The sequence below is a fragment of the Ostrea edulis genome, chromosome 1, assembly GCF_947568905.1.
Source record: "Ostrea edulis chromosome 1, xbOstEdul1.1, whole genome shotgun sequence".
NCBI lineage: Eukaryota > Metazoa > Mollusca > Bivalvia > Ostreida > Ostreidae > Ostrea > Ostrea edulis.
In genome coordinates this window covers 89,082,744-89,107,711 of record NC_079164.1, presented here as the reverse complement: position 1 = coordinate 89,107,711, position 24,968 = coordinate 89,082,744, and the positions used below count along the sequence as shown (strand labels likewise).

Sequence of the window (24,968 nt, the reverse complement as noted above, 5' to 3'; positions counted from 1 at the left end):
ATGATGTAGAGCAGGAATGCCTCTACAAAGATTATAAATTCCATGATGGGGGGGGGGGGGGGGGGGAGAGGGTAGAGGTCCTGACTCCAGGATGGGGCCAAACTTGATGTATAGTGTTTATGTGTAACATATTAAAAAAAAACATCTTTAATGCTATTGATACTAAATTTAAACTATATATAGATAAACATATAGAAGGAGCAGATAGCCCTTTACCAAAATTGTAAATTTCATGATCCCAGGGGTAGGAGTTATGGTATCAGGGTGGGGCCAAAATGGTCAGTGACAAAATGTGTTCACAACAGAACATTTTTAACTTCTTCAGGTAATAACCATCTTTTCAAATTTGGTATGAAGCACTTTTGGGACAAGGGAGACAAAAATTGTATATTTCAGAACTCTTGCACCTTTTGGGCAAGGCAAAACTTCACAAATTTTCAAAAATCTTCATTATAAGCACACTTGTGAGAAAAACTAAATGCATAGTGATGTAGATCAGGAAGACCTCTACCAAAATTGTAAATTTCATGGCCCCCAGGATAGAGGTTCTGACTCCAGGGAGGGGTCAAACTTGGTATATAGAGTAAGATATAATGTGTGTAAAACATTTAGATAATACCTTTTTAGCTCACCTGAGCTGAAAGATCAAGTGAGCTATTCTGATTACATGTTGTCTGTCTGTAAACTTCTCACATTTTCATCTTCTCCAGAACCACTGGGCTAATTCAATCAAACTTGGTACACATCATTCATGGGTGAAGGGGATTCAGAAGGGCTACTCAAGCCCCCTTCAAATGAAAGATTATGACGAAAATGCAAAAAAAGGGTGGGGTGATTTAAAAATCTTATCAAGAATTGCTGGGCTAGAAATGTTGGAATTTACATAAAAGCTTCCTGACATAATGCAGATTCAACTTTGTTCAAATCATAGTCCCTGGGGGTAGGATGGGGCCACAATAGGGGATCAAAGTTTTACATTCAAGTGTACATGTACATACGGAAAATCATCCCAAGAACCAATGGGCCAGAAAAGTTGAGATGTACATGCCAGCTAGCTTCCTGACAGGGCCTAGTGCAGATTTTTCACTCGTATGGAGACGTCGCCATTGCCGGTGAAGGGCTGCAAAATTTAGGCCTATGTTTGGCGCTTACAGCCTTTGAGGGACCTTTATCGTGTGACATGGGACCTCATATTTTGCGGTCTCATCTGAAGGGCCACCCCATTTAGTCGCCTCTTACAACAAGCAAGGGGTACCGAGGACCTATTCTAACCTGGATTCCCATGGGGTGATAGATGGGGGAAATCTTTAAAAACATCTCTTGACTAATACATGTACATTTTTTATGGAAAGACCTTTCATATGATGCAATGTTGTGTGACCTTGACCTGAAAGTTTGACCTACTTAAGATAAAAGTCTGACCTATACAATATGTCCTGAACTATTTAACAGTTTGAGGTAAATCTTTCATATCTTTTACATATATTTCTTATGGCAAGACCTATCATTTTATATCATGATCTTTGACCTTGAACCTACTTTTAATAATATGTCCTGAACTATTTAACAGTTTAAGGTAGATCTTTCATATCTTTTACATATATTTCTTATGGCAAGACCTTTCATTTCATATCATGATCTTTGACCTTGAACTCGGAGTTTGACCTACTTTTAAGAAAACATAAACTATTAGGATATATTCAGAACTATTTTAGGTGCCTTATATAAAATAGTTCCAGATGTATTTAATATTTTCATATTTTGTATATAGATTATGTTGATGTATGAGCTACCTTCATCCAATATTTGGAAGGATGTAAGCATTAAGTATTTCACTTGATCACATTAGGTATGTTGCTGTGACTTGAATGTTCCACATGAATGAACCCGGACGCAAGTTGAATCTCTAATCAGATGCTCAAACAATAGAGCTATCTGGCTACCGGCGATCGAACCCGGCTGACCAGTACACAACTATCGTATTGTGCATGGAAATGTTTTGTCTTCATTCCATGAACAGAAAAATATGTCAATCTGCTTAATTCAAATAATGTATCCTTTAATCAAACAGATCCTTAATTAAATATTTGGAGGGCTAGCTAGATTTTGTTTTTCCACATTGTACATATCTTTGGTCATTGATACATAATTTCCATTAATTAGACAAAGTTCTACATAATTGGATTCAAGGCAGTTTACTTCTACATTTGTGTGTGTGTTCATGAGGACTAAATATTTTCTTGTATACAAAAATGTGCGATGTAATGCATGACAGTAACGGTGTTCCATAATCGAAACGGTAAAATTTCATAATCAATCACCCTTTTTACTGTTGTAAACAATATACGGTATTATGTGGTCCAGGTAAGTACATGTATTTTTATATGTTACTGTACCATGGGTATATAAATCAAGGCAGCAAAACGGTATGATTGTTCTGTTCAAGTGAGTCGTGGGTTTTTTAAAAAATAAGTTGAACTATCAAAGTCTGGAGTAAATAATTCTGTATGGCACGCCGATTGTGTCAAACGAATTTTCTGCTCATTTGCGCACAACTGATATAAGGAAATACATGAGTATAATACAATTGAATATGCACCTATTTTGTTAAATGTATCTACACACGCTACAAATTGTTAAATATCAACTACAACATTTATCCCCGTAAAGTCAAGAAAGCTGTATAACCCGGCTGTTTCAAACCCCTGGAATATAAGAAATATTGGAACAGTATCATTATGAAAAGTAGCTGTTCAAATTGAAAATAATCTATGCATAAATGTTGATCTGGTCATTTAGTTGTGCGACTAATTTTTTTTCAATTTTTTTTCTTGATTGAAAAAAAATGAGCAACGCACGTGCACACCATCGTCTCACTGCCAGTGAAAGGGAGAGGACAATCTCTCGCCAGAGGGTGTATTTACCCAAAGTCAATAAAAGCGTGGAATTGAGGGTTTCAAAATCATAGTTTATCGACCATTCAAAATATATATGGTAACATGCGTTTATTAATGGTAAATATCTGTTGAACACTCACCTCAAATTGTTTCAAGTTAAGTATGACAGATTTTTTTTTTACAGTAGGTCAAAGTATGGTATATTTTTCGAGATTTTTCTCACATGTAACTTTCGTTACCGAGTCCTTGACATGATAATATGTAAGATAAACATTAATTTTCCATGTATTATTCCATAACTTGTATTGGAATTGACTGAGCATATATTTTTCTAATTTGCGAAAGACAAAAAATACAGGTTTTCAAAGAAAATATTTAATCAACATAACAAGAAATTATCTGCTGTAAAAGTCAGCAATAAGATTTTAAGAGCGCAAAATAAACCACTAGATATCACTTTCAATATCTTTGAAATGGCACAAAATAAAATTGATTAACAAACATTATCGAACAGTTCAATATGTATGAAACATGAAAACAAAAGACTAGCAATAGATATAGAACGATAGCTTTTTTGTATGTAAATGAAGTTGCCCTATAATTATGTAACGTATGTTTCAACACTTACACAACAGTACATCCATGAAAATATTATGCCAAAACGATGTCATCATCAGTTATTCTTTACGATTGATGTTGCAAAATCATAACGACATCACTTAATTCAATGGAAATACCAATTTTAATAGAAATATAACGTAGACAAGCAAAAAAATTTACCAAATATGTCTTTTCTTCTGAATTTGTAAATTTGCAATAAATATGCGATTAAAACAAAAGTAAAAGATTGATGTTTCGCTATATAAATGCTCATGATTCTTATAGAAATAACAGACACATATTTTGAAACCTGGATTGCTCTTTGTTATAATAAACAATGAAAGTAACGTATGTTTCTTATTTTTCCTTTCATTACTATAAACACATCATTTCTATTCAAAAAATGGAAAGAATCATATTTACCCATTTCTACCAATCTGTTTACAATAATAATATAAAGAAAATGTTTAATTTCCCAACATTTTGATTAAATGTATACCGAATCTTATGTTTTTGTTGCTTATTTTGGAATACCTTTCCATAGAAACTGTCAGTATAATCCACCACGTGGTGTTATGAATGAATATTTAACGTGAACCTTAAGACATAGATGTCCCCTATTAATTTTGAGGTCAAAAGGACAACGGTAAAACTACTCTGGACATACGCTATTGTCCGTTGAGAAGTCTTTCCTTGATAGACATCAAACTTGAAACACTGGTGCCCCTTATGAATAGATGACCCCCATTGGATTCCAAGTCACAAGGTCAAAGGTCATACAAAATTACTAAAATGACCAGTTGCTTATACGTATTTTGAGAGACAAAACTTACATGTATCATTATGGTAGCCTTTGACCGATAGTTAAACCTTTATTTTCACTGTCTATACAGACATTCTACCTTTTCAGTATTGCCACAAGGGGAGCATATAATATTATTTCTAAAACATTTTTTCATGGTTGTTCTTATGTTTTAATACATTTTTTTTCATGGTAGTTATTCTGTACTTCTGCTCTCACAAGCGCCATTTCTGAAAAAATAAATAAAAAATTAAAAACAAGTAGAATAATATTACGTAACGGAATTTCTGGTAACATACGTTACACTCAGATAAAATATTTTTGAATGATTTCTCTATAAAATTGCATAGAACAATCATTAGAGATTAGTCCCTTCATTTCTAAGATATATTATGAAAAGATGCTGAATTTTAGCAAATTGATAAATGTAGAGTTGCATAGTTACATGCATCATAAATAGGACAGTAGCAGAGAAAAACATGGCCTGTATTTCTTGCAGAGGATATCTGTATATGCTAGTGAATACGGGAACAATAACACATTTGTTTCTTCATAACATAATTGATATTCAACAAACATATCATTAATGATGATATTTTGTCAATATTTAGTTCAATATTTGATGTCTAATCAAGCATTTCATTAAGTAGCATACGTTACTTTGAGTAACGTATGTTACCAGCATTCTACTCAATGTAATTCTTACACCAGAGGAATTTCGAGATATTTGGAATACAATATACATTCTTTGATATCAGAAGAACAAATTCAGACCAAAACATTCCATCTGCTTAATCAATATTGTATATCAAACATTGCAGTTGTTGTAACAGTACTTACCATAAGAGAAAATTAATCCTAATTCTCAAAGTTTAACACGTATTGACTTTCAAACTCACATGTTCATAGTAGACGTTCATGCCGTATACCATATCATGCAGACAGAGAGCAAAAACACGTGGGAAATTGTTCTACCATTCCCTTTAATTAATTTCTCGGTAACGAATGTTACATCTTGACACGTTTGTCAAATTTCAGACCAACCAATGACTTCTGCAAAAGAAATGTTTATAATTTCATTCTCTGTACACTACGAGATTTTCATAAAAGGGGTAACATTTGCTCTGCAAATACGTTTTCATTAAAAGTTTATTGTATCGTATGTTACATTTCTAAAATCAGAATGCAAAATTTTGAGAATAATGATGACTTCTTCTCAATGCCACATCCAAATATCGCTTGATGAATATTTTCCCGCAGTTTTTGAATATTTTAGCGCCAAAATAGATCAAAAACATAAAGATAATACGAAATATTTGTCCATACATTGGGTGTTTAATTGACCCTATGATCACATAATATAATCTGGCGACATGGTGTAATATATACACCACTGCTTAAAATCATACGCAAAAGGTGTTAAACTTTTATTGAATGAAAATTTAGGAAATACAAATGATATTAACGCAAAGAAAATTAAAAAACACGCTCTCAGATTTTTATATTTGCTTGTTCAATTTTAAAAATTGAGTCGGCGACAGTCACGTATGTTACAAAATTAGGGTATCTACGCTTCCTACCAAGTTTATAAGTAAAGGGGAAATAAAAAGTATACCATGCCTAGGGAGGCTATGCGTCCATGAATGTATAGCACACAAATATAAGATTTGATTTAGCTTATTTTCTAATAAAGTGCCGGCGACATCGATTGCACGCTTTTATTGACTTTGAGTGATTACGCTATGCTTCCATTCTCTACCCAGAGTTCCGTGCGCTCCTCGCACTACATGAATGTGAAGCTTGCGTAACGCGCCCTCTGGTGAGAGAATGGCTATGCTTCAACACCTTTGTCAACGTCTAAATGTCAAAATTCTTGGCAAAATTTGCTTTTACCTATTGCATCATAAATAATAATTTTACTAGTTTTAGTTTTTAGCTTTATATCTTAAGGTAAACATGTTCACAAAAACAACGAATTCCCAATCTAATTAAAATTAGACCCTTTGATCCGCTCATCTTCTATCGCTAGCGATAGTAGATGAGCGGATCAAAGGGTCTAATTTTAATTAAATTGAACGAATTACATGATTATTCTAGTAATTATTGAATGAATGAATATTTATATAAATCTTTTAATTCGCTCAGGTGTCTCATATTTACCATCTTCTGCTTTTAAAAAACTTGGACAAGTGTTTGATTTGCTTTATAGATATTATCATTACTTTGGATCGCCAAATTAACATAAACTCAAATCATTGAAGATATCTTCAATTCTTTGAAGATATCATCAATTCATTTGATGCGCGCAACAATTTGATTAAAGATCTCTTCAAATAATTAATGATATCTTCAATTCTGAATTATTGCGCGCATTAATTGAATTGACGATAGCATTAATTCTTCAGCTGAATTGATGCGTGCTTTAATTGAATTAATGATATCTTCAAATGAATTAATGATATCAACAATTGAATTGATGCGCGCTACAACTCAATTGAAGAGAGCAATAATTGATATAATGCGCGCATTAAATCAATTGATGAGAGCAATAATTGAATTGATGCGCGCATTAGTTCATTTGATGAGAGCAATAATGGATTTGATGTGCGCATTAATTCAATTATTGCTCTCTTCATTTGAATTAATGATATCTTTAATTCATTTGAAGAGAGCAATAATTCTTTTAGAGAGAGCAACTATATAATTAAAGATATCGTCAATTCAACATATCCACAATTGAATTAATGATATCTTTAATTGAATTGTTGTTCTCTTTAAAAGAATTGATGCGCGCATTAATTCCTTATACAAAAGCATTGGAATTGATTTAAAGATAAGTTCAATTAAATTAAAGAGATCATCAAATTATTTATACCAAGCTCTAAATCAATTATTGCCAGCAATATTTCTACTAAATTGATGCTCTCGTCAAATGAATTGAAGAGAGCAATAATTGAATTAATGCGCGCATCAAATCTATTATTGCTCTCATTAATTAAATTAATGCTCTCATCCATTGAATTAAAGAGAGCAATAATTGAATAAATGCGCGCATTAAATCAATTATTGCTCTCATTAATTCAATTGATGCGCGCATTAATTCAATTGATGAGAGCAATAATTGAATTGAAGCGCGCATTATTTCATTTCATGAGAGCAATAATTGATTTAATGCGCGCATTAATTCAATTAAAGAGAGCAATAATTGAATTGATGATATCTTCAAATAATTGAAGATTTTTTCAATTATTTGAGTTTATGTTAATTTGGCGCTCCATACATTACAGTTTGATAAGATAAGTTAGGTTTAGTACATTTTGATATACTTTGTAGACGTTGACAGAGGTATTTAGTGAAGCATAGCGGAAACGATAACTCTGGGGAGAGGAGTACGTTTCAGCTGTGGTTTGCGACGATGCACACAAACACCTGTACACTATATATGTGTGTTGCGCTAATTTACCAACATCCCTAACTTTCAAATCTAATTATCGTGAAAATAATGATATATTGCATTGTTTCAAATTGTGAATTTATAGCTACCTATTAAGAGGACAAAGATTGGAGCATTATAATTTGTCACGTATTTTCATGTATGTGTACAGTGGATAATTAATTTCTTCCTTGAACCGATACCCCCCCCCCCCCCCAACTTCGTTTCATATTATCATGTCAGTGGCGTAGCTTCCATTGAGGCAACCGAGGCAGCTGCCTTGGTAAAAAAAAAAAAAACCCACCTTTTACGTTGTTAAACTGTCGATAGCTTCTGGGGGCAGACAGACCGACGAAGCGCAAACCTAAAGTCCCCTTCGACTTTGTCGGTAGGAGACTAAAAAGAAACTGTACCATAGTTTGGCGTGCTTTCTTTTGTGTTATCTGTACATAGACTATGCCGCGTTTAAACAATGAAGCCGTCGGTTTGCTACAAGCAGGCGTTAGTCAGCAGGGGATAGCAAGATGTTAAATGTTTATCACTGTACAATAAGCCTGTTGTTCGCAAAGGTAACGTCAGAAAGGATCAATAAATGGTCGACCGTTTGTAAAATCACCACGTCATCAAGCAATGTCACTCACGGACTAGGGTTATGGCAGCTGCGACTACGGCGAGGCAAACGATTGGACGTCACGGTATTCATCCTAGAATATTGAAGCGTTATATTATCCGCTGTAGAAAGCCTTACGGTACAGAATGCAGTGGGTCAGACAGAGACCGAATCAACGCCAAAATTGGACACGGATCTATTCATTCATTCAGATTTAACTTAGTAATGCTGATGACTGATCTCGCGTTTACCGTCTTGTACGTGAACATTATCTAGGCGTGTCCTTGAACGTGACAGATTCGGCGGAGGTAGCGCCATGGTACGGGGTACGATGAACACAAATTTTTGCTCACAATTGGAACCTTAACTGTCAGACGGTATGTAGATGAAATTCTTCGGCCTGTGTTAGTATGGAGCGCCAAATTAACATAAACTCAAATAATTGAAGATATCTTCAATTATTTGAAGATATCATCAATTCAATTATTGCTCTCTTTAATTGAATTAATGCGCGCATTAAATCAATTATTGCTCTCATCAAATGAATTAATGCGCGCTTCAATTCAATTATTGCTCTCATCAATTGAATTAATGCGCGCATCAATTGAATTGATGAGAGCAATAATTGATTTAATGCGCGAATTTATTCAATTATTGCTCTCTTCAATTCAATGGATGAGAGCATCAATTTCGTAGAAATATTGCTCGCAATAAATGATTTAGAGCTCGGTATAAATAATTTGATGATCTCTTTAATTCAATTGAAGATATCTTTAATTATTTACAATGCTTTTGTATAAGGGATTAATGCGCGCTTCAATTCTTTTAAAGAGAGCAACAATTCAATTAAAGATATCATTAATTCAATTGTGGATATGTTGAATTGAAGATATCTTTAATTATATAGTTGCTCTCTCTAAAAGAATTATTGCTCTCTTCAAATGAATTAAAGTTATCATGAATTCAATTGAAGAGAGCAATAATTGAATTAATGCGCGCATTAAATCCATTATTGCTCTCATCAAATAAATCAATGCGCCCATCAATTCAATTATTGCTCTCATCAATAGATTTAATGCGCGCATTATATCAATTATTGTTCTCGTCAATTGAATTGTAGTGCGCATCAATTCAATTGTTGATATCATTAATTCATTTGAAGAGATCATGAATTCAATTAAAGCGCGCATCAATTCAGCAGAAGAATTAATGCTATCATCAATTCATTTAATGCGCGCAATAATTCAGAATTGAAGATATCATTAATTATTTGAAGAGATCTTTAATTAAATTGTTGCGCGCATCAAATGAATTGATGATATCTTCAAATAATTGAAGATATCTTCAATTATTTGAGTTTATGTTAATTTGGCGCTCCATATGTTAGTGCCATTTATGCAACAGCATTGGTAGGCTAGGACAAAGGATTATTTTTTCAGCAGGACAATGCGCGCGCACACACAGAATTTCTATCAAACAAACGGCATCAACGTTCTTGCGTACAGAATTTGAATTAAAACAGGGCATTTGTATGCGACGCGCAAACTCTCGACAGGACAGGTGCATGTTTCTATGGTCCTCTGTATTTCGTTGCCTGTACCCGTTGTAACATTGCGTGTCGTTTGTATGTTTGCACCTTTTTGTTTAGACTCAGTAGTATAATTACACTGATACATTGTAGTTCGCCCGCTGCCCTAAATTCTACATTATCTTCATAATGTATTGCATAGAAATATTAAAAATATTGATTAAGTCGTGGCGCTCATAGTCCTTCTGAATTTCACAAGAGCTGTAAAGAAGTAACGTGAAAAAATTCACGTGTTCAGCGAAAAACAAAACAAAACATCCTGGTTAATCAGCTGTTGTGATATTTGATACTTTTAATACATAAAAATATAAGCACCGTCTTCTCCGTTCTGTTTGCGCATAATTTTTGTATTTGTATGTTCTCCCAATCTAACTAAAGTACAACCTATATTATTATATATATAATATAGGTCTATACTATAGTCAGATTGATGTTCTCTGTGTTGTAATTTTCAATGAATTCATTCAAGAAAGTCACGAGATATCCTATATATGTGCTTGTCTTTTTTACGTAACCAAACGGGAGATGTCTTACTAGTTCCTGAATGAGGCGTGAAATTACATACATGTACAAACAAGAGAGGTTCAGCCATGTTATAAGCAATGGTTGAACTTCGTTTGACCTTCATATACAATATGATGCTCCTGTCTATGCATGATTAGATATTTCACAGCACTTACAGACACTTGCAATTAAATGATCGGGACCACAAGTTGCCATTCGTGTTCAAGTGCCTGTCATCGTTTCGATTTCTAGTCAACTCGTACCCTGACCGACTCGTACCCAGGTCAATTCGTACCACATAGGTCAACTCGTACCCAAAAGGCAAAAGTCATCTCGTACCCAAGAATCTGTCCATAATGCAATATATCTATGCGCATATAAGTGACATATCGCTTAGGTACGAGTTGTCATCAATTGAAGAGGTAGCCTAGGTTACGCAAGCCGTTTGATTTCCCACTCAAATTTTGTCTCGTAGAACACTGCATTGACAAACGTGTAGGTGACCTAGACTATTGAAGAGGAGGAGTCAACTCGTAACCAGATTCTTGGGTACGAGTTGACTTTCACCTTTTGGGTACGAGTTGACTTATTTGGTACGAGTTGACTTATTTGGTACGAGTTGACTTATTTGGTACGAGTTGACTTATTTGGTACGAGTTGACCTGGGTACGAGTCGGTCAGGGTACGAGTTGATTTTAGTCTCAACACGCATGGTGACTTAATTAATGAATTTAGTATTTCTAAACAAAAATTTGCAGACGGACGCCGGACGGCAGGTAATCAGAAAAGCTGAGTTGAGGCTCAGGTAAACTAAAAGACAAAACAAAGTAAAAACAACAAATACCAACAACGACAACATACATACACACAGAAAGAGAGCTACATGCATACAAGTCTTGCTCACGGGCTAAGCCCGTTTGGGCCCGAACTCCGATACCATAAATATATTTATGGTATCACAGAGTTCGGGCCTAAACCGGCTTAGCCCCTTCGGTCTTGCTCTAAGATGATAGCATGTCAATGTCACGACAGAAATTGTTTCCTGCACAACGAGTGTGATCATTGCATCCGTGTTAAAAAAAATTAAGTAATAGATATGTCAAAATTTTATGCAAAGGTCACAAAAAATATGAGATCGAGTTCACACTGATAACGTAAAAAAAATTCCGAAACGTATTTGAAGTAAAAATCAAATTCCTTCGCACGCACATACTGCTGCACACATCATTGGTATATGCACTGAATAAATGGTCCCGTCACCTGTTCCAAATCATTGAGTGATAACTCTGTTGTGCGTGTCTGAAATTGAATTCCAAAAGCAACTGATATTTTCATATAACTTTTAAACATACCGATAATCATACATATAGCTGCATGTAATACATTTATTGAACTCTTCCATTATTATGTTCCCCAAACAAAGTTTGGGAACATATTGTTTTTACTCTGTTTCTTATTATTATTATTATTATTATTATTATTATTATTCTTTTTCTCCGGTACTTTTTTGTCCGGTAGTGTTCTCAGAAACTACAAAAGGGATTGATATGAAACTTTCCAGGATGATAGTATAGCGTTTGTAGATGTGCATAGTCATAGTCATTTTGTCTGCACGTGCATGCACGCGCGCGCACGTGCATTGCAATTTTGGTACAAAAAAGGAAAATCAGAATATTGAAGGAAGCGATATAAAACCTAATTAGGATGATAGTATATGATTTGTACATATGAAAAATAATAGTTATTTTGTCAGCACGCGCACGCATGCGCGTGCACGCGCATTCCAAAATTTGTACACTAACTTTGGAATCAGTCTAACTTTTTTGTTGTTCATTGAAATGGCTTGAAATTCATATCATAGGTAGATATTGAGACCCTTAACTGATTTGCATGGTCAAAATTACCAATTTGCACGCGCATGCACGTGCGCTTCATTTTGATTGGATAATACTAAAACGTTTGTAACTATCTTATTTATGAAGCGAATGAGATGATATTCACAGCATAAGTAGACAATATGTGTATCTATATATTGGTGTAATAAAAAAATGCCAACGTACACGCGCATGCGCGTGCAACGTTTTTTAAATGTTCAATTTTTAAAGGACGATAAGGTTTTTGTTTTTCATCAAATTCTATTGATATTAATGGTTTAGATGTGTCTTGGTACTCCTTACAAATTACTGTGGTTAGAATTACTGCTCAGCACGTGTATGCACGTGTGCTGAATTCTGATTGGACGATTTTAAAATCACTATAACTTTCTTATATTTGGTGGAAACGTTATGAAATTCATACTGTGGGTATATGATACAAATGCTTGTTGAACGACATCAACAAAAATTCGGAATCGTACACGCGTGCGCGTGCATGCACGTGCAACGCTTTCTTTCATTTCTTGGTACTGAAATGACCATATTGAATGTACTACATGTAATTAAAGACTAAAATAAAATGATTTTTTGCTATAGATTTAAAAGGACATCACTTTTTAATTGGGGGAGGTTTGGGGAACATATGTAACGGTCCCCGTTACAATTAGAACTAGTTGATTAATTGTATTACATGTATTTTTGTTCAACGACTACACTGATAAAAATAACATCAAATTATAGGAATGGCAAAACATTTTTATTTTTCTTCACATGACGATTTTATGAGTTTTCAGAAATTTCAAACGAAAGTAAAAAGTGCTGTAAACTTCTATATCATTACAGTGCCTAGGAAATTTGCTTACGCCATGTTCACCGAAATTTTGATATCCTTGCTGGCCGTGTTTGGTTTGACATACTTGGTGAAATTCTACACACGTTACCGGAGATGGAAACAAGTGACCGACAACATGACACAGCTGGGTCCAAGTCATCCGATTTGGGGACACCTTCACCTGGTAGGCTATGAAAGCTTTTCGTCATTTCTTCATCATGTTCGGTCACGGTCGCTCATTGGTTAGATTGGGAGGTCCTGAGTTCGAGCCGATTTGTACTTAAAGGCCGCGTCAAATCAAAGACGTAAAAATAGGCGCGACAGTGACTGACAAGCGCTCGGCATACCGTCATCATGTGGAATGATAGTGTGAAGTGCAGTGACATCTATGGTCACTAGGAGGGTAGGCGGGCCTGATGAAAGGGTATTAGTTTGGTAATCAGTCGTGTACTCCAAGCATGAACTGATGATGGTAAATGCTCTGCATGCCAATCTCAATGAATTCAGGTTTTTCCGTGGGATCTCCAGTGACACTGACTATTGGACAGCCTGGCATTTCTTCTTTATGAATTTAAGGCAATAAGTTAAATTGTCATGAATACAGTCGGTGGGACAAAGTACTTTTAAACTGTTGTCACCGATCTTGTACATTTTCTGGAGATGGATATATATATATATATATATATATATATATATATATATATATATACATATATATATATATCAACAGAGCATAATAACAAAAACAATAAACTTAATTAATCTCAAGTGGAACGAATTAACCCAAAAAGATTTTGGATCAGCTCTTTGGACGAATAAGGCATGTCCTAATTCGCTCCACTTTTAACATTGATTGGCAAGCCTAAAGACCAAAAACATGTAGTCTGCGTTGTAAATACGTTTGTAGATTAGTGTAGTTGTAGTGCTAGATGTATTTATATGTAGTTTTTGTTATTATGCTCTGTTGATATTGACCACATTATGTAATTCTTTTCGTTTGTCCTGAAGAAGGGACGGGTCGTCCCGAAAATTTGACAATCTCGTTGTTCGTGTCGTTGGTCATTTTAGTGCTTTGTATAATTTTTTGTATTTGACCTTGTATCCATGTTGTGGATCCGACACTTTGAGGAATCGGGTGTTGTTGGAACTTTAGTGCTTTTATATATATATATATATATATATATATATATATATATATGTATGTATATTTATATTCAATTCAATTCAATTCATTTATATCAACCACAGGTAGGCGCGTAAGTAGGTATCCATGCAGAGTGAATTTCTTGGTGCTTTATATTTAATATTTCTTCCCTTAAGACAGTTATGGTTGTTAAAGAGCTAAACTTTATGAAAATATTTCAAATGCAATGTGTACCTTGTATGTTCCTTTTGAATTTACGTCAAATGACTCTATTGCATTTCCATTCTCAATGACGGTGTAGCGTGCGACAACATCGAAAGCAAGTTTTCTGACTTGCCGTACAGGATATATGGTGGAGTCGTCCAGCTCGCTGGTCGCACGCTGGTAGGAGAATTGGTTTTGCAGGTCGTGAGTTTAACTCCAGGAAGTGGCGGAAGTGGGTATCCATGGAAAATGAATTTCTCTGTTCTTTATATGTACAAACATATACACTGTATATTGATATGTAAATGTTTTAATATTTCAGTTTCAGAACATGGCAGAATATTGTTCACTTGTCTTCGACCTTATGGAAAAAACTCATACGAAACTTGTTGCTAGTTGGGCCATGTTCATCATACCCTTTATAACCTCGTGTCACCCCGACACTGCTAAGATCATCATCAAGGAGACGTACGCTAAACCCAAAAATAGCATTGTTGGCTACAGATTGGTAGAACCATGGTTAGGTGATGTCCTGTATCATACTTTTCTATCTACTCATTGTGTTTACAGACACAGTATTTTTCCAACACAATTAATGTTTTAAATAAATATCTGATATTTCTCCCCTTATTATCCATATATCAAAAGCTGGACTTCCACCCTTCTCTATGAAAGTATATATTTTTGCTTTTATAGTAGGGTATCAATCACTCTGTACTTACTCATATACATGTATACCCACTAAATGTCAGTTAAATACAACCAAGCATAGTAAAAAAAAAACACCATGCAAACCTACATTTATCACGGAATAGATTAGTGGAAACAATGTTCCTAGACTCACTCGACGTTCTAATAACAAGGTAAGCAACATTTCTATAATTTGTGAGTTGTTGTATGGTACACGAGTGAGCGCTACGGCCGATGGGCCTCGTGTTATTGCGTATTATGGAAACACTAAGGATAAATTCAATAAGAGATCTACAAACTCCAAAAAACTATTCAGAAAGTTTGTTTTACAACGAATATAATGAAGTTCAGACAAAATATAAATCTGCACTTCGAACTTTTAATATCGTACTACGAATTACAGTTAAAACATTCGTTTCTATTGGAGCATTTTTTGTGGTAACTTGGGAAAAATAACTGTACTAGGGGGAGGGACATGATATAGTGGATGACTCGTTGTTATTCTATAACATAGTACAGTTTCTCTTACTCGTGTAGGGTTTGCATTCGTGGCTATAAAAACAACGAAAATTCAATCCTCATTTAATTTAATGATTTTACAGTTAAATATCTTAAATATATGTAGGTGATGGGCTGCTACTGTCAGAGGGGAAGAAATGGGAGCGAAACAGACGTCTTCTCACGCCAGCATTCCATTTCGACATCCTCCGACCATATGTGGACATATACAATGACGTGGCCGATATATTTCTGGTAATTAATTCCAACTTTCTTTCTTCTTTTTTTCTTTTTTTTGAAAACACATGATGGTATGAACTGCGACGCTTCACGTTTAACATAATGCGTAACCATCTTAGGCGATTCTTTTCTGCAATGTTCGAGACATTTATCTCCCGTTTAACAAAACCAAGAAAGACATTTTATTATTTATAATTTTTTTTATATGTTTCTTTTTAAATGTGAATTATTTCAAGTACGTAAGATATAGTTATTACTGTTATATTAGAGATAGGTTATTTGATAAACGTAACAAATGGAAATCATCTGACATTGATCTGTCTCCATATTTGGTAATGATTTCCATATTTGAACGATGGTAAAGGGAAATGTCAAGAAGGACAAACTCTAAACGCATAAAATTAGCCATCGCATAAATTAGATAAATGTTATTTATCATACTTATTCAAATAAAGGGTTGAAAAAAAAAAAACAACCAGAAAACATAATTTCCACCACTTTCAATGCCGCGAAGTAGGTGGCGGAGTTTGTTGAATATGTATACAATGTATTCGCACGCGGACAAACCGGAACGGAACTAACTACATTGTACATTGAAGCAAGATGTGTCTTCATTGTTACAAATGACAAGGAATGGATTTCACTAATGAATGTAAATATAACAATATCATCGTAAACATAGGCCTAGACTCTGATTTTATCTCTGTATAAATAGAATTTGGATGAATATTTGTTTCTCCTTTAAAGCTTATGAATTAGACATCGTCAAGAAAAACTCGCCTATTCTCCTTTCGTTTCTTTTTTTTTTAAATCATTTCCACGTATATTACTTGAACAACTGTAATTTCGAACTTCTTCCATTGCAAAACCTTATATCTTTTTTTTTAATTACAGAGGAAGCTACAGAAGTTTTGCGATGCTGGAGAGACTGTAGAAATTTACAATCTGGTAACTCTGGCCACACTCGACACCATGTTACGATGTTCTCTGTCGTACCAAGATCACGTCCAAGAAAAGGGGTGAGCTCTTCAGTGTATAATGTGCGTCTTCTCTATGCGGGACAATGCACGGAACATGTTTAGTATAGGGTATAACACATTACCGCGGTCTATTCAAATTGTCATGACCGCGACTAAAATCATGTAGTACTTTGACTCCTAAAGTGACGTTACTGCCACTGTTTCATTGGTGTGACTAAAATCATGTATTGCATCACTTCAATGCCTAAAACATGACATTACACGTGTCACGGTAGGCGTGGGCATGATAAACAACCCTCACTACTACGGCCGTAAGCGCCGTGCATAGGTCAAAATTTGTGGCACTTCATCTGAAACTGATGACGTCTTTACCCGCGTAATAAATTCTCCAATTGCACGTTAAACAACACCCAAATAAAAATTGCGACTAGAATCAAGCATTATATCTCGATCCCTAAAGTAAAGTTACCGCGACTCCCTTGATAAGCATTCACCTATTGAATTTTGATAAAAAAAAAATTATATTAGTACTTCTTAAAACATCCTATGGATAAAGATCAGTCTGGAGATGTCCCTTACTTCAAACTGTTCTGGTTCGTGGTTAGGCGATGGCACATGCCCCTTACTCATGTTGTAAAACTTATATATGGTACCAATTTTGATGCACCAGATGCGCATTTCGACAAATAATGTCTCTTCAGTGATGCTCAACCGAAATGTTTGAAATCCGAAATAACTATGAAGTTTTAGAGCTAAATATGTAGCCAAAAACAGCGTGCCAAAAAAGTGGAGCCAAATTCGTCCAAGGATAAGAGCTATGCATGAGGGAGATAATCCTTAATTTTGAAATGAATTTCTAAATTTTATAACAGCAATTAAATATACATCCGTATTTTCAAGCTATAGTAACGAAGTACTTAGCTACTGGGCTGTAGAGACCCTCGGGGACTAACAGTCCACCAGCAGAGGCCTCGACCCAGGGGTCATAATGTAAAACTTATATGGTACCAATTTTGATGTACCAGATGCGCATTTCGACAAATAATGTCTCTTCAGTGATGCTCAACCGAAATGTTTGAAATCCGTTGTTTAGTAATGTATACCCTCATCATTTTCGGTAATGTATACCCCCCCCCCCCAAAAAAAAAAAAGAAGTTGCAGTATCAGTATCACATACCCTCCTCTCCCCCCACCCCCCACCCCCCAAGTCGCGGTTATATTCATGTATATTCGTATAAGTCGCGGTAATATGATAGCGGCAGACCTGTAGCTCTCTGGTAACATATTCGGACCCAGGGAGCTACAGATCTGCACCTAGGTAGGTAATATGTTATTCCACGCAATGGTGTGTTAATGAATTTTTCGTTACACTGTAAATTTACCAGTGATGACATGATATTAATTAGCTTGATTTTAAACAATTTGATTGATATAATGAGATGTTTATTAGAATTTGATGTTTAGGGAGAATCATCCATACGCAGACGCGGTGAGGAAGCTGACGAAACTCACGATCAACCGGGCATTGTAAGTAGGAGCAAAATCTATTGACTATCGCACTAAGAATTATTGTAGACGAAGAATTTTGAAGTCGTTGGATATTTTAGAAGAAATAAATGTAAGGAAGGAGGGTTTTCAAAGAGACGAATCGCCACACACGTGTACAGTGAGTAAGATGAGCTTTAATGGATTCCATTTCCTGTATTATTTCAGGAAGCCATGGCTCTATTTGGACTGGTTATACTCGCTGTCTTCAGAAGGAAAAGAATTTGTTAGATTAACAGATTTTGTACACGAGTTCGCGGATGCGATTATAAAATCGCGACGACAGGCGTTGGTGAGAAAATTAAATATCCCACTATATATAGTTTGTCTGTATCGCCTGTATATTGTAAGATTAGTGATATTGTAGGATGTTATAAAATGATGATCGCGTTTTTGTGTATGTTGCAGGATAACCTCCAAGGTCGACAAATGTTGTTTTGAAATATAAAAGCTGAGGCGTTGGTCGAGTCTTTTACATTTCAAACAATATTTCGAGACCAAGGAGGTTAACCTGTAACATATACGAAAACAAAAACTTTATTTCCATTCTACTACGGCTCAGAAATATACAGCCGATCGTTTTCCTATATAGCTACGAATTAGGTCTCTATGACATAATGACAGTTTCCGAAACGGCCTACATTGCGTTTTGCTGACGAAAGAGGTGAGAGGTTAGGGTAATTTTAAATCTATTTTGAAAAATAAGTTTCAAGTATTTAGTTTGATGTTAACAGATTATATTAATTGATTTCAATACAGTTCAAGAAAACCTTATCTGTGCATCGTCATGTTTACATGTGTATCGCTCTCGGAATGCAGACAATTGGTTTATACCACAGGCAATTGCATCGCATGGGGGTCGAATTTACTATATACTTTATACTGAATGACAAATGTTTCCCGTCATTTATGAATTTGTTTTACAACATATATTGATTGACTTTTATGATTATAAAATTGAATTATCAGTCATCGACTTTATTGTTGCCTTTGCAAAACTCAAGTGCAAGCGAGATGTGTGTCAATTTTCTCATAATCAGTTAATACGTATGAAGGTATATCGCTGAATAATGACCGCGGCATTCCTTTGATCTTTGCAAATTACCGTGGCAGAATTCGTGATAAATTCATGAAAGGCATATTTTTTTTCCATTTATATGCACAGGCAAATGATCCAAGTCAGTTACAAAAAAGAAGACGTGATTTTCTCGACATACTGATCACTGCAAAAGATGAAAATGGAGACGGTTTATCAGACCTCGATATTCGAGCGGAGGTGGACACTTTTCTCTTTGAAGGTATATTTTCAAAAGAGTACAGGAAATGCCAGTGATATCTTCCTGATTTCATCGTCAGAACGCCATCTTTTTCGCGGTCTTCTCACAAATCTGTCATACATCTGGCATGTCAGACGTTATAATATTAAACTTTTCCATTTGTATTGTGTAAATTTGCATTTGTATTGTATGTATTTCTAGTCGTATTTTATAAATGTATATTTTCCAGTGATTAAAATAATCTATATCTTGGGACAGGCCCTCACCACAGTTAGAATGCTTCCCATGTATATACCCGTAATGTAGCAGAAAATGGCAGAATCACTTCAAAACGATTTTAAAATCACCAATGAATAAACGCGTAAATCTAAAGCTAAAATTTAATACAACTAACCTCATTGACAATTCGTAGGTCCATAACACTGTAAAAAAAAAAAAAAAAACCAACGTAATATAATATTGTAAACTGAACATTTTGAAATATCACTTTCTCGATTCATTGTTGATTGATTGAATATTGTTTAACGTCCCTCTTGAGAAGATTTCACTCGTATGGAGACGTCACCATTCCCGGTGAAGGACTGCAAAATTTAGGCCTATGCTCGGCACTTTTGGTTTTTGAGCAGGGAGGGATCTTTATCGTGCCACACCTGCTGTGACACGGGGCCTCGGTTTTTGCAGTCTTATCCGAAGGACCGCCCCATTTAGTCGCCTCTTACGACATGCAAGGGGTACTGAGGACCTATTCTAACCCGGATTCCCACGGGATTTCTCGATTCAAGTTTACTGCTATTTTACTAGCCTTGTCCCATGATCCCCTGCTCTACAGTCGGGGGAAAAGATATGTGCTTGACACTGCAATCTGGTTAATTTTCTTCATTCAAGCCTAATGAAAGCAATTTTCATCAAAAGAAGAAAATTAAACCTTCATGTTAATTTAATTTGACGATGCAATGTGACGTCATAAGATTTCACAAGGTCAATGATTTGATAAGATTTATGCATGAAAGGAACATAAATTTTGTTGGAGTCTTTTTCAATAGTTATTGTAAAAATTCTTGTGAATAATCAACTATAAGTTTCAAAATATGGAATCCAAAGGCAATAACTCTGTTTCCATTAAATTATTTATCAAATCCATTATACGATAGATTTCCTTTATTTTTCACAAACATTTTGTATATTTTTTAAAGAAACAGTTTCATGAAAATGTTATGAATATTACTATATCGTTTTAAACAGTTTTTTGTAAAATTTTGATAATGCTGTTTAAGGAAAATTGCAATTTTTTGACGTTGATAACAGGTACATGTAAAAAAAAATTATTGATACCGCAACATACTTATTTTATCTCTTTTATTTGTCACTAAAATATATCATTTTTAATTTGTTACATTGCGGATATATGGGACGCATTCTATCGTTAAACCGGGTCCTTAGGGCATTGTCACTTATAACGATAGCGCATTCTATCTAATTTTTCCATTGCATGATTTTTCATTTGTATTGTATATACTTTCTATTCGTATTGTCCATTTATATTTCGTATAATTTTTCATTGGTATTGTGAAGTTTGATATCTTATGATGATTTCATTGATCAATTTTTAGTCTGCATCGTGTCGAAAACAAGCGAGATCATCAGAGATGTTTCAGATGCTCAACCACGAGATAAACGGCTCTTTAAATCCAAGCGATACAATTGCCCGTCGGAAATAGTAGTTCAGAAAAAATATAACTTATGGCTTGATAATCGAACTATGATTTAAACCCAATACATGAGGTCCCATGTAACAACCCAAAATAAACAATTCCTCGGCTACAATATAAATTCTACAATTCAACTGAAAATTACACAGTACATATTGGAAAACATACAATACAAACGGAAAATGTATAATACAATTAAAAATATATATACAATATATATATAAATGGACAATATACAATACAAATACATTTTTATAATATAAATAACAAATTATACAATACAAATGGAAACGATCAAAAATTGCAACATTTGACATGTTTTTTCTGAGTCGCAGGTGAAACTGGACTCGATGGATGTACCGTCTTTTATATTTCAGGACACGATACAACGTCCTCCTCCATTAGTTGGGCGATTTACTGCCTTGCTAAATATCCAGAGGAACAGGAAGCTGTTTATGAAGAGGTGATGGAGGTTCTCAATGGGAGAGAAAAATTACAGTGGTAATCACGACTACTAGTAAAAGTGACAGGTTTATGAAAAATTGTACATGTACTATTATATATTGAACTCTGTATACTGGGGTTTGTATGGGAATATCTAAGAGATAAATTTCATATTTGAAAATTCGTGAGGATATGAACTGCGATGTTTTACGCCGGCAGACTTCATGAAGCTCTAACACCCTTCATAAAAAGTGTGTGTATATATATATATATATATATATATATAGAATAGAATAGAATATGATTTATTTCCAAATTAGGGCCCCCTCGGGCATACAGCATACATGATTGTTAACATTTCAATGTACAATGACGATAAAAAGAAAAACAAAACAAGAGTAAAATATGCACTATTAGTATGAGCAATGTTCATACATGAGACATTTGAACAGGATAATACTTATTTGTATTATATGTAAGTACCACCGTGTATCCTAATGCAAAACAGTCAGAAATACACATAGGGGGAAAAAATATATATAGATGTATATATATACATGTACATAACAACTCTACATGTAATAATAGTAAAGGTAGTAAAGTACATATGGTTAACTCCACTGTAATGCAAAAGATACCACGGGACGGTGCATTGGTACTAGATCAACATGTCATGTTTATAATGAGTGCATATGTGCAATATGGTTTCATATGGTTCACACATAATATACAGTAATACTAGTAGTATGAGCTTAGACAATGTACATAACACGAGACATTACTTGATGTAATATATGTAAGTACCACCGTGTATCCTAATGCAAAACAGTCAGAAATGCACACAGGAAGAAAATAATAACAATATATGCAATGACACATAATAATAGTAATAGGCACATAGTACAAGTACATATGATTGAATGTAATGCAAAAGATACAATGCACCACGGGACGGTGCATTGGTACTAAGTCAACATGTCATGTTTATAAGGAGTGCATAATTATGTATAAACATATTGGTTTGAACTTTCACGTTTCATTTTATATTGCTTCTTTAATCAAATCGCAAAGGGCTACAAATACATCAGTATTTTCACAAATGAGTAACCATATTAATCTATTCATGTTGTCAAGACTGGAAAAATGTTCACATTGTTGTTTTATAATTTCATACATGTTCTGCCTGAGTGAGTTATAAGTTAAACATTCAAAAATTAGATGAATTTCATCACCAATTTTACAAGAAGAACACTTTGTGCAAAATCTTAAATGTCTAGGGATTCCTGAATAACGACCTCGTTCTACTGGTAAATTGTGCGCTGATGTACGTTATATATATATATATATATATATATCTATATATGCCGGTGTGAACCGTTGCAGTTCATAACATTGCGTATTTTCTAAACTGAAGTTTATCTTTTATATTTACATTCTTCTTTTATGTCAGCCGGATTTCCAAGCCGTTAAAACAGACGTACTAAATTTATCTGTATTCATACGCACATTAGTTATATATAAATGCAACGTACAATTCATGAGGAAATGGCTATCAATACAATATGTATTGATATCAAAGGCAAAAACATTGAAAATGTAAATATTTATAAATGCCTGTCTTTAAATATATTTATACGGTATATGCTGACCATGGATGTTACCTATTGTTAGCATTATTGCTCATTTGCAAAGAAAAAAATTTCGCCAAAAGGAATTTTTTTTATCACATATATGAACTTGATGTGATTGTTAGTTTTCCACCGTTTGTCTTTCATAGGGAAGACCTTCCATCACTGAAGTATATGTCGATGTTCCTGAAGGAAGTAATGAGAATGCACTCGCCCGTACCGTTCATTAGCAGAATCACCTCGAAACCCTTGACGCTAGATGGCGTTACAATTCCCGCCAACACCAAGATAGATATCCTCATCCACGCCATCAATCATCATCCGGATATCTGGCCTGATAATCGGGTTCTTAAATATCATACATGAATTAGTATTTACGTATTATGACGCCCTTGTTATGTAGTTTATTAATGGTCAAAGCAAAGGTCTTCCAAAGCATGTATTTAAGGAATCCTTGTTCCATACCGAAATGGCTGCTGAAACAAACACTGAAGAAATTGTATCATGTACAGTGTAGTGATTTTTGGCACAATTTGTGAAATACATCTTCGGTTTTGGCTGGTGGTCAGATCATTGCTTCTACAACATAGCTATATGTATATGTGATTGCTCCAAGTATTCGAAGTGTAATTTTCAAATTATGTTCAAACAGGAATTCAGGCCACGTCGATTTGAAGATGATACAAAACAGGACAGAGACCCGTATAGTTATATTCCTTTCTCTGCCGGGTCAAGGTAAAACTGGATAGTCAGATTTCATTCATACCATTTACAATAATGGCATTTTAATCATATTTTTTATTGAAACTGTTCTTCTACCACGAACAGAAACTGCATTGGACAGAACTTTGCAATTAGTGAAGAAAAAGTCATGATTGGATCACTTGTTCAAAGGTACATTCCGTGTTTATATATATCATAATGTCTCTTTTCTTTGCTTGCTTTTCTCTTTTGATGTTTTAAGTATAATTCTTTACCTTCCATGTGAGAATTTTTCACTCATATAGATTCGTCATCACATGCAGATGAAGTGCCACAAATTTTTACCTATGCATGGCGCTAGCGATAGTCGAGACTGTAGCAGTGAGGGTTCTTTATCATGCCAACGGATACGATGGCACATGACCTCCGTTTTTAAGGTCATATCCAAAAGACACGTGACTTTCGCTTCTGAAGCGGACACTTAGCAAAAGAACAGTCACTCCTATGTTAAAATTTTAGGTATTGAATAAGATAAATAAAATTGTGAAGGAGTGTTTAATTAATTCACCAGGTTACCGCGACCAGTGTGTGCAGATGTATATGGGGATGAGACGGTGAATGCAGATATTGGGTTGTTTCTCTATAGCTACAGTCTAGTGTCAATCACTATATTATTTTAGTTATCCCTGGATCCTAATGATGTACGTTTTCTCTTGTAGATTTAAGGTCAGCATCGTTAAGGATCACGTGTATGAACACTTCCCACA

General features: G+C 34.7%; 1 protein-coding gene and 1 long non-coding RNA gene across 3 annotated transcripts in view; one reads left to right on the top strand and one right to left on the bottom strand.

Annotated features, from left to right (window-relative positions):
- The first annotated feature begins 191 nt into the window (after positions 1–191).
- Positions 192–24,968, top strand: part of LOC125675753 (ultra-long-chain fatty acid omega-hydroxylase-like) — a 25,139-nt gene continuing 362 nt past the window's right edge. Inside the window, exons 1-13 of the mRNA XM_048913555.2 lie at positions 192–2,364; positions 13,152–13,324; positions 14,811–15,012; positions 15,804–15,931; positions 16,811–16,935; positions 18,361–18,423; positions 18,610–18,733; positions 19,607–19,739; positions 21,805–21,928; positions 23,649–23,844; positions 24,152–24,234; positions 24,328–24,393; positions 24,921–24,968. The exon at positions 24,921–24,968 is cut by the window's right edge and continues 362 nt beyond it. Of these exons, the coding sequence (XP_048769512.1) occupies positions 13,175–13,324; positions 14,811–15,012; positions 15,804–15,931; positions 16,811–16,935; positions 18,361–18,423; positions 18,610–18,733; positions 19,607–19,739; positions 21,805–21,928; positions 23,649–23,844; positions 24,152–24,234; positions 24,328–24,393; positions 24,921–24,968 (1,442 nt within the window). The 5' untranslated portion in view covers positions 192–2,364; positions 13,152–13,174. The remainder of the gene's footprint in view (positions 2,365–13,151; positions 13,325–14,810; positions 15,013–15,803; positions 15,932–16,810; positions 16,936–18,360; positions 18,424–18,609; positions 18,734–19,606; positions 19,740–21,804; positions 21,929–23,648; positions 23,845–24,151; positions 24,235–24,327; positions 24,394–24,920) is intronic.
- On the bottom strand, positions 3,630–6,092 carry LOC125675792 (uncharacterized). 2 transcript variants are annotated; one of them, XR_007370646.2, is made up of 3 exons: positions 5,915–6,092; positions 5,140–5,352; positions 3,630–4,529 (listed from the first exon to the last, which is right to left on the bottom strand). It is a non-coding gene; the product is annotated as an uncharacterized LOC125675792 (long non-coding RNA). The 2 variants fall into 2 exon arrangements; XR_008802939.1 differs by having other exon boundaries at positions 5,199–5,352; positions 5,915–6,063.